Source organism: Apaloderma vittatum, unplaced genomic scaffold (genome assembly GCF_000703405.1).
Source record: "Apaloderma vittatum isolate BGI_N311 unplaced genomic scaffold, ASM70340v1 scaffold9261, whole genome shotgun sequence".
NCBI classification, from domain to species: Eukaryota; Metazoa; Chordata; class Aves; order Trogoniformes; family Trogonidae; genus Apaloderma; species Apaloderma vittatum.
This window is the reverse complement of record NW_009700781.1, coordinates 397-10,666: the sequence shown is the minus strand read 5'-3', so window position 1 is coordinate 10,666 and position 10,270 is coordinate 397. Positions and strand designations below refer to the sequence as shown.

Below are 10,270 nucleotides of genomic sequence, written 5' to 3'. Positions count from 1 at the left end.
CTGGACTCTCTCCAGCAGTTCCCTGTCCCTCTGGAGCTGAGGGGCCCAGAACTGGACACAAGATTCCAGATGTGGCCTCACCAGGGCAGAGTAGAGGGGCAGGAGGACCTCTCTCGATCTACTGGCTACATCCCTTCTAACACACCCCAGGATGCCATTGGCCTTCTTGGCCACGAGGGCCTTTTTCTCTTGAATTAGCTATTTGGAAAAAAAACCCCAAAAACCAATGTCCCCAGCGTCCAGCCGAACAGCAAACGATCCGCCAAAGTCAGGCCCTGCACTTGCATCTGTTGCTGCTTCGGTCTGGGGAGGGCTCAGCCCTATCCCGGCCACCTGAGCTCTCCATAAGCTGGTGGTGTTTCTTTGCAGGAAGAAACCTTAGTTCTTGCACCTCCCTTGCAATGCAAATAAACCAGGTGGTAATAAATGTTACTGGCTGTGCCGCTCGCTGCTGACTGGCAAACTCATCTCGTGTGTCTTGCGGCAACACCTCGCCACGCTCGGGTTGACTTTCAACACTTCTCCGTGTGTACGTGTCCCCTACTTTGGCTCCGGCACAATTTCACAGCCTTAATTCGTCGCTCTGCAGGACTGGAGATCACAAATGCCTTTTTTTCCCCCCGCTCCCTCTCTTTATCACTAAACACATGACATTTAACTTGCTGCATGGCTCACGGACTTCAAAGAGCAAACCAGGCAGGACCGCTGTGCTGGCAGCCTGGCGGGATTGCCCGGACCCTTTGGAAATGCCAGATTTAATTAGCTGACACCTTAACGGGAAGGAGATTCCTGCCGAGCTCTCCTAGCCCAGCATTTGCCTCCTGGCCTGAGCTGATACCGTGGAGCCTTTTTTTTGTGGCTCGGTTTTTAAGCAGTCGAGTGAATTTGGGGGCGTTTGAACTTGCTCAGTTCCATACCTGTTACTTTCAGTTATTGCCTGGCCAAGACACATCTGGTAAAAGCTTATTTACCTCTTGCAGGAATAACTCTTGCTCTAGGAAGACTTTAGACACGTGGGTTGCAGGAAAGGTGCTGGAAAAACCAGAGCTGTGTATGAACAAAGCCCCGGGCGTGATGCAGTCCCCATTCCCACAGCTAAAATGCTGTGTCTTAGCAGTTTTAGCTGAGTTTTCCTCAAAGATGAGCATCCAAGGAGGACAGGGAGGGTGGCACAGCCTGGGACAGCCTTTGGGCTGCAAGCAGCACCTGAACTCACCTTAATTAACCTCAATGTGCCCCAAGGTGATACCGTTGGAAGTTTTGCTACCATCGACTACGTAGTCCTGGCCTTCCCTAAGGTAGGAGGAGGTTTCCTCATCCCAAGGAGCTTTGAGCCATTCCCATCCTTCTTCCCTCCCTTTTTTCCCTTGTACTCTTTTTTTGGGCCTTCTTTCCCCCTTGTCCCTGCCGTCGGCAAAAATGCAACTCACGTTTTTCCGTACACGTTGGTGCTGTGCTCCGGCCACTCCACCAGACACACGAGGCGGCCCGGCAGCTCCGCCGTCACCGAGTAGTAACCCTGGGGGAAAGCCAGCAGGAAAGCCAGGAGCCAGATGATGCCGATGACCACCTTGGTGGCGGTGGCCGAGAGTCGGGGTTGCAGTGGGTGGATGATGGCCATGTACCTGCAAGGTGGGGGAAAAAGAGAAATCAAGGCTGGGAAGCCCCGATATTGCAGCTTTTGGGGCTGGTTTAGGTCTCCCTTGCATGGGGGTCCTGCTTTTGACACCCCTTCCTCTGCACAAGGCAAACAGCATCAAATAATCCCTTTATTGAGGGGTCCCTGGCCAACGCTGTGATTCTTCTGCAGCATCTTACCCACAAGCTGAAAAAGAGTTTCCCTAAGGCAACCAGCAACTGGTCTTATTTAAGCTGCATTTTTTTACCTTAAAGGGCTGGACTAGATGATCCCTGAGGTCCTTTCCAACGTGGAGTTCTTGATTCTGTGATTCTATGAACTGGCTGCTCCTACAAAGACCAATTTGTCAGCGGTGAACTGTGCTGCCGCCGTCTGCTTTGTCGGCGCCCACTAGTTTTGCACCCGCACAAAATCGTATCTTTTGTGGCAGATATTGCGGCGTCGAGTGCTCCAGGAGAACCAAAAATCAGAGTGTGCTTGGGCTGGCGTGGGATGGGTGATCTGAGGTGCCACCTGTACCCGCCTGGCTCACGGGCTCTTTCCTTCCCCTCTACGTCCGTCATTATACGCGAGGAAAGCCCCAGCAGCCGCAAGGCGGATTGAATTTATCCCTCTGCAAATCTAGTTTTGCAAATCTGGCAGCACCGCTGGAAGGATTAAATCAGAACGTAGCAATTTTTTTTTATTTTATTTCGCCACCGCTCCACGTCGAGCTTCAGAAGGGGAAGAAGCATTGCATCGCTCTGCGTGTGTTACCACCCAAGGCACTTGCAGCCTCCTCTGTTTCTCCCTTCATCCCTTCTCCTTTCAGCAAATGAATAGATTTTCCTTTTAATTTTCTTTCTAGATGGAAAATACTCCCCATATTGTATTTTCAGGCAGCTATGTGCAGGAGCAAAGGGTTACGGGAAGTTCTGCCTTCAGCTTTTCCTCTGCCCCAGGGTACCAAACCTTATCAGCTTCGTGCAGCTGAAAATCCACCTAATCCCCCTGAAAATTATCCCTTGCAAATCTCCTCTGGCTGCTTGGTACCTGAAATCGAAGCTGGTCACAAAGGGCCAAGGTGACGGGTGCGTGCAACGCTCTGGCACAGCAGCTGGTGATGCAACGAGGTCTCCTGGTTTCTGCATCTACATTTTTCATTTTCCCCTAGTTGGACAATGGTAACATTGCTGGGAGGACTTGTCTCCTTCCTCTTCCTCATCCTTCAAATGCCTGGTGTTGGCTGAACCCCTCGTTAGCGGGTTTCCCCTCTGGATGAGGTTTGGGTGACTTTTATTGTGGAGCTCAGAGCAGGGTACCCTGGGTTTGCACTCTCAAGCAGCGAGAAGTCAACGTGCCCGAGGCTGCTGCTGGTGCTTGACTGGAGAGTTCAAGCTTGAAGGTGAAAATGATGGAAAACGAGGCGTTTCCACAACAGTTGGGTGGTTTCTGTTGAAATAACTGGCCTGGAGAAACCTCTGAGGCTGAGATCTCTGGAAAGCAGAGCCAGCGCTTGATTACAACCGTGGCTGCCTGAGCTCAGATGGCAGCCACCGTCTTGCTTGTGTTGGGGTGGGAAAGCATCAGTAAAGGGAGCAAAGCACCTTCTTTTGCCTTCCTGGGTCTGTCGTGCTCAAATAACTTTGATTTCCCTGCAGGCTGGTCAGGCTTTCCCTGTCTCTCTACCCACAAGGTTTGCGCCTATTCCTGTCTTTGCGTTTCTGTGGGGGTTTTTTGGCCACCACTGGATTATTTTTGCCTCTGAAACACAGCTCCCCAAAAGCCACGTTGCTTTCCTGCAATTCCGTTCGGTTTTGAGCCGAAGCTGCCCCTCGGTGTGTTTCTACGGCGGGGTTTTGGGTAACCTGACATAAAAACCTTCCCTCCGAGCGAGCGAATGCAAAGCAGAAAAGCAACCCGGTGCTGCGGGGCCGTTCCGCGGGTACCTCCAGCTCCCTGGCGAGGCTGCGGTAGGTGCTGCAGCCAAACCTCCATCAATCACTTCTTAGCAGAGAAAAAATCCAAAACAAGATTTTGCCTTTCAGGAAAAGAAAAACAAAAGCTTGCAGATCTTTTTTTTTATTTTTTAAATGAATATCAGTGAGTTTGCTTTCAAACGGGCACAGCATTCGGCTGCGATGCGCCGGGGTGTCTGCGAGGTGCTGGCGGGCGTTTGGCCTCGTTTAGGTGGCTTTGTGGCTCTGGGAACAAAAGGCATCGATCGGAGCTTAAGTGCTGGCAAGCTGCTGCCCTCCTCGGCTTGGCAAGCCGGGTCTCGGGCGGCCCGGGGCACACGCCGGCGAGAAGCGGGTTCTCGAAAGCGAGGCTAATGAGTTTATTAGCTCGTATTTCTCGTCGCAAAGTGCCTCTGTGGCCCCATGCTGCCCATCTCCCTACGATGCTGTATCCTGTTATAGATCTATATATTTTTTTAATTTTTTTTTTTTTCCTCTGGGCAGATTTTCCAGCCATTAAAAAACCCCCGGGGGTGTTGTGGTTTGCTGGGGACGGTCATTCGCGGGAGGTGAGGAAGAGGAGCCTGTTCCCATATGAGAGCGTCCTCCCTGAATTGGTGACAAACCACCACGGGGGCTTCCCTCTGATTTTTCACAGGGAGTTGGCTCTCGGTTGAGGATTTAAGCGTGCGTTTCCCAGGGTTTTGTTCCCGGGAATGAGGTTGGCGAGACGTTGGGTTGACAAGACCTAATGATCCCCGTTCCTCCGAATAACCTCGGCTGCTGTTGCTCCCCTTTTGGATGGTGGCACCGTGTGCAAATTTAATCCATCATCAAGCTCGGGGTTACCCAGCTCCTCGCACGACAGACCCAGCTGCATTTTCCTTGCACCTTCCCCACCATGTTTAACGTTTTAAATCCGCCGTGCTTAACGGCCTTGGCACCAAAGGACCCAACTTTACGCCAGACGCTCTTTGGTGACGTCGGTCACGCCGTTTTGCTGGAGTTTAAATCTTTTATTGTGTTTTGAGCGGGGGGTGTTACCATGACGATGCAACAGCATTGAGGACAACGTCGTACCAGGGTAGCTCCGAGCGTATCGGTTATTAAATAGATATTGCGTTTGAGGCAGTGTAGCCATCTATTAATTGCATCTGGAGATCTGGAGTCAGCCTGGATAACTACCATTACACAATTGTTTCCACCCTCACGGAGATGAGATTAATACAATAGCAAAAATTTATGGAGCGTCTTTCATCTCAGAGTTTTCTTATCTGCTTCATTAAGTAATAAGGATACGACAGATAAGAGATGACGAAGCAAGAGGACGCGGAGTTTGTGCAGCGGGTTTGGTTGCACAATGATTTTTCCATCCTGAGCGAAGAGGGGGTTAGCGGGGAGTCGGTCTCGAGCAAGTTTGCAACTAGATGCTCCTGACTGAGGTTGGCCAAATACCTCCGGCACGACTCTGGGTCGTCTCTGGCCGGAGAAGGAAAAAAAATCCCATGAAATGCAGGGCTGGGTGTGCTCAGTGCACGGGGGCTTTCCGCTGGTTGAAGAATGAATGAAGGAAGCCATCATAAAATTCAAATATCTCACTAGAGACCCTCAGACTCCTGCAGTGGCTTTTCCAGTGCCCAGCACTGGGATCACCCCAAAAGCTTATCTAAAAACTCACTCTCCTTGCTCTCTCAGCCACCAAACTGTTGTTAATTCAACTTAATCCTGTATTTATTGCCACAGGTATTTCAACCCCCCTCTTCTTTCTGAAGGAGAGGTTGGGGGGAAAGACGTAATGTATTTTCAACAGGCTGACCTCACATCTAGTGGGTATTGAGGGGGATTAATTCCACTTAACACGCATCAGATCAGAGACTACTGCTGGGAGCAGGGGTATAAACCAGCCTCGCCAAGTGGCCCCTCGTCCATCCCATCCCCCTCCTCTCCAGCCCGAGCTGGGAAATCAATATTTCCAGCCAGCTCCGTGCTGGAGATCCAGCAGCTTTGTCAGGTTTTTTGCTGTGTTCAGTGACGCTCGATTTTTTTTATTTTTACTTTTTTGGGAAAGCAAAAAAGCCGCTTCGGCTTGCGCTAGCTGGCACATAGGCGATGCCGCCGGGCAACCGGCATGGGGGGCTGCTGGCCCTAAACCCCGGCGCTCTTTTTGCTTCCACCTTTCTCTTCCATTTTCCAAATTACATCCCGGCAGAGTAAGATTACGCAGCGCCAGGCACAGATCAAAGTCCTGCTCTGCAAACCCCAGAAATCCATTAAGTTAAGATTAAAAAAAAAACAAAACCCAACCCAAAACCACACACCAAAACCAACTAGTGCTATATTAGGGTGTAAATGACTAATTAATCTGTCTGCGCGCCGATGTAATTTGTCCTCTCCGGAGGGTTTCTTTCTGTACTAATCACCTCTCGGGGAAGGCACGGGGTCGCTGAGCTGGCAAATCTGTTCCTGATAATTCAGCTGGTTCGGCCAACCTGGGAGTTCAAGCTCGCAAGCAGTAAATAATTTTCCGAGCCAGTTTTTCCGCTGCAAATAATATGAGGTTGGGGAGACGTTAACAGGGCTTGGCTGCCGACTGGCAATTTGAGGAGCTGCGGTGATGAACGAAGCCTCGCTGATTTTGATGTTTCTTCTGCAGCCTCTGCTCGCAAACAGATCTTAAGACACCTCATATAATTCGATAACCCCTTCGGAAATGAAAAAGGGAACACAAAGGAGAGCCCGGTCGGGTGGCTCAGCTCGGCTTGCTGCTCCGGCAGCGCTGGGGGCCGTTGGAGGTTGGAGAGGGAGCTCTTTTAGTGATCAAAAAGGAGCAAGTTGGTCCAGGAATGCAGGAGGTTAGTCCCACCATACGTCATTTTTATAGCGGCTTCAGGGCGGAAGGCGCTTCGCAGAAAAAAGGGAAATTACTAAATACCCCGAGCACTGCGCGGTTTGTCTTCACCCTGAGCTCGCAGCAGGGCTATCGATTCTTGTTGGGATTCGTTTCAGTGCTTTTGGTTGAGCTCGTTTCGAGATGGGAGATGATATTTTTCTTTTTTTCGCTTTCTCGGATTCTGCAAGTAATCTGGGATCTCCACCTGCGGCTGCGTCGCCCCAGAAACTCGTTCCTCCACGGGAAGTTTCCTAACGGGGCAGGTGAGCGGCGGTGCTCAGAAACGAATCCAGCTCCCAAGGAGAAAGAAAATATCAGCATTTCAGAGAAAATATCAGGAGAGGCAGCTTATCTAATGATGCTCCATCCCATCCACCATGGTTATCACGAATTAGAGACATCCCGAGGTTTATGGGGATTTTTTTTCATCTAACTGGCTGCAAATTAACTTGGACTCACCATGGGCCCTCACGTTTTTTGCAAAGACTGGGAAAAAAGTGGGATTCTCAATCTATTTCAATTGAATTAATTCAAAGGGAGATTTGGAAGCAGGAAAGGGATACGTGATGTACTCTGGCCCTGATACACCCGAAAACGAAGGACGTGGCAAATTTGTTAGTGCCGAAGCGAGCTGTTTGGCCTCTGCTTTTGCAGGATGCTGAGAAGCAGCATCATGGCTTTTCCTGAGCAGCCTTTACCAGCTGCCAGCCTTGACTCCTGAATTTCCTGCCATTGTTGCGGGGTTTAGAATAATGCTCGCTATAGGCTTCCCTTCTTTCTTTTTTTTTTTTTTTTTTAATTATTTCAGAGCGATCGTGCCCAGGCTGAAATAGGTCCTGGTGAAAGAACGGATGGTCTAGCTTCAAGCAAAAACTTTCCTTTTTGTTTCTTGCACAAACTCGTGGCAGGTCCTGCAAGAAAAAAAAGATAAAAAGGAAAAAAAAAAAAAGCAACACTGGGAGACTCAAACCCACTTCCTTATTTGTTCTCTCAATGACTCTATTAGGGCTATGTCGAGTCTCTCCAAAGGCGATTTTGTACCCTCTGGCGAAGACGTTCTGGAAATTGCTTGCAGAAAGCGCAAACGGAGATGATTTAGGGGAGCAATCTGCAGCCTGACGCTCCTCCGAGCCTTCAGCCTCCGTATCCAACCGCTCTGCTCGAGGCCTTCATCGACTCTGACGACGCAAGGCACGTTCAATTCTGCTTTCCCAGCTCTTGCTGAAAACCAGACCTGCGGTCACGTTTGCTTTCAGATCCATCCTGGCTGTGAATATAACCCGGTTTGCTGAGCCCACCTGGCTCTGCTGCTCTGAATTCAGGTACTTGCTTTGTTTGTTCCCACCCAGCTTTTTGCTGCTTGCCAGGACAAATTCTTCCTTTTTAGGTTCCTGGAACAAGTTCCTGCATTTCATACATTTAAGTTACTATTGTCAGACACAGACAGGAAAACGAGCAATTTTCCAGCACTTGGAGATATCATTGCACGCTGCTTGCCTGGAGGGGGAGAGGCTTTTGCTGCCTTCATACTATTGTCAGACACAGACAGGAAAACGAGCAGTTTTCCAGCACTTGGAGATATCGTTGCACGCTGCTTGCCTGGAGGGGCAGAGGCTTTTGCTGCCTTCACCCTCCCAGTTTCTCACCTCACCGGGAATTTGGGGCGAAGAAATGCAGCAGGTAGCTCTGACGCTTCAGTTTCTTTTGGGTCTTTCCTGGTGAAGAGTGAGCCAAGCCTGCACACACGGGTTTTTGCAGCCCAGCCAAGGGAAAACCAAGCCTCTGTTTTTAGGGTTTGCAGATGCAAGAAGCGAGCTGGAAATGCCAATCTCCCTCCCCCCCAAAAAAAATAAAATTCAGCCCCAGGCTCCCAGACCTGCCTTTCCTCTTCATTTTACACATGTTCCTCCAGTTTCCCCTGACAGATTTGCTCTTCTGGTTATTTCAGGGTGTGGAGCAAAGGGTAAAAACCAAAGTATTAAGTAATAAAATAAAATCATCTCTCTACTCCATCCTACCCTGAAAGGGGCTTTTCTGGCTCATCCCCCACATCCTCGAAACGCAGATGCTCCTGCAACAGAGCCAGCCACACCATCGGGTGCTAACAGAGCCAGGCCGATAGTATTCCTCTTTTTATTTATTATTGCCTTAATTCTCCAGCACAAGAGCTTGCCTATGTCCAATTGATTCTGGGGAGAGGGGTCTTGTAACCCCTTCAGGGCAAAACAAAACCTGAGGCTGTTTTTAATGACGAGAAAGCATCGTTTATCTCGAGCTCTGCTTTCCCAAGCTGTCAGTGCATGAGTTGTGGCAGCACTGTCATTTCTCGTAGGGAAATATCCGTGCCAGCGCTTCGACACCGGCTCAAAATGTGCTGGCATACGGCGGTACAAATATCCTCCCCCCCACACCTCCTCTTTTCACGTATATCCCCAGCCAAAATGTCTTTTACTCCCTGGGAAGAAGGACCGAAAAGAGGCGTCGCAGAGCCGAGCTGTCTTTGGGAAATATGTAGCACTGGAAAAATCTGTTGCGCTCGAAACGCCCGTACTCGAGAGGGAATTGTAAAGCCGTCGGGGAGTCTCGATTTATCTCTAGCACTGGTGTGAAAATGCCATGGAATAAAAGATTTCCTGGAGGGGGAGAGGAGAGAGGGGAGCTGTGCGCTGGAGGTGCTTGGTGTGGGGCTATTTTGCATCCCTTGACCCCGGCGTGTCTCTCTGTGGTCGAAGAGGCAGCATCCCCTGTGCCGTTGCTCTCCACCGAGCGCCGGCTGAACTTTGGATCGTGGCGTAACGCGAGCGGGATCTCGCCGTGTCGGGCAGCATCAGCAGAAATCAGGCAATGGGGAAAAAAGAAAACCCAACCAAGCTGCGCTGGCTGCAGCTGAACGAAAGAAATCCCTACCTCTCCCCCTTGCCCCCTGCTAATAAAACCGAGGTGAGTTTGCCTTGAGGGGACGTGCCAGCATGAGAGGGGACACCTTGCTGCCAAGTCAAGATGCCTCTCCCGAGCCCGAGGTTCTCTCTGAGGCTCCTTAGATGGGTCCCGACGCAGACCAAGAGACACAACACACCTCCTGCACCGCAACGGAGGCACGTCCGACGCAGGCGTGTGTTTTATGTCTTGAGGTGACGCCGTTTTGTGCTAAATACTGAGTTTGGTTTTAAATGAGGAGGTGGGGAAAGGAACGGCCAGGCTCTGCGGAGGAGCTGGGAAGGGAGAGGGCAGCGACGCTACAAACGCTACAGATATGCACGGGGGTCACAAAGCCTTCTCTCGAGCTCCTTTCACAGAGCTGGCAAGGGATTCCCAAAGCCACCCCCAACCAGTGCAGGAAGATGGATGATTTCCAGCGCTCTTTTACCAAAACGAGCTTTATTTTAATTGCAACGTTTTGCCACGACTGGAGATCAGAGGGAGCCGAGCACATCGCCCAAGTAGAGGCAGACCTGGGTGCTGGCGAGGGTTTGGGATTCAACGCTCGGGACTCACCTGTCCAGGGCAATGGCCGTCATGGAGTAGATGCTGGCGAAGACGGCGGCGATAGGGAAGAAGTTGTGAAACTTGCAGTAGAGCAGCCCGTAGTACCACTCGTTGTGGATGGCGTAGGTGAAGTTCACCACCGTGTTGAAGGCAGACATGGAGGCTTCGGCGAAAGCCAGGTTCACCAAGAAGTAGTTGGTGACGGTGCGCATCCGCTTGTGAGCCAGGATGATCCACATCACCACCACGTTCCCCACCACCGACACCACCACGATGAGGGCGTAGGCGACGGCCCACAGGGCCACCTGCCACGGGGGC

General features: G+C 50.9%; 1 protein-coding gene across 1 annotated transcript in view; it reads right to left on the bottom strand.

The window, feature by feature from the left end:
• TACR1 (tachykinin receptor 1) overlaps positions 1–10,264 on the bottom strand; it is a 15,175-nt gene extending 4,911 nt beyond the window's left edge. Inside the window, exons 1-2 of the mRNA XM_009878865.1 lie at positions 9,962–10,264; positions 1,431–1,625 (exon numbers count right to left, since the gene is read on the bottom strand). Coding sequence (XP_009877167.1) covers positions 1,431–1,625; positions 9,962–10,191 — 425 coding nt within the window. The 5' untranslated portion in view covers positions 10,192–10,264. The remainder of the gene's footprint in view (positions 1–1,430; positions 1,626–9,961) is intronic.
• Positions 10,265–10,270: the final 6 nt, after the last annotated feature.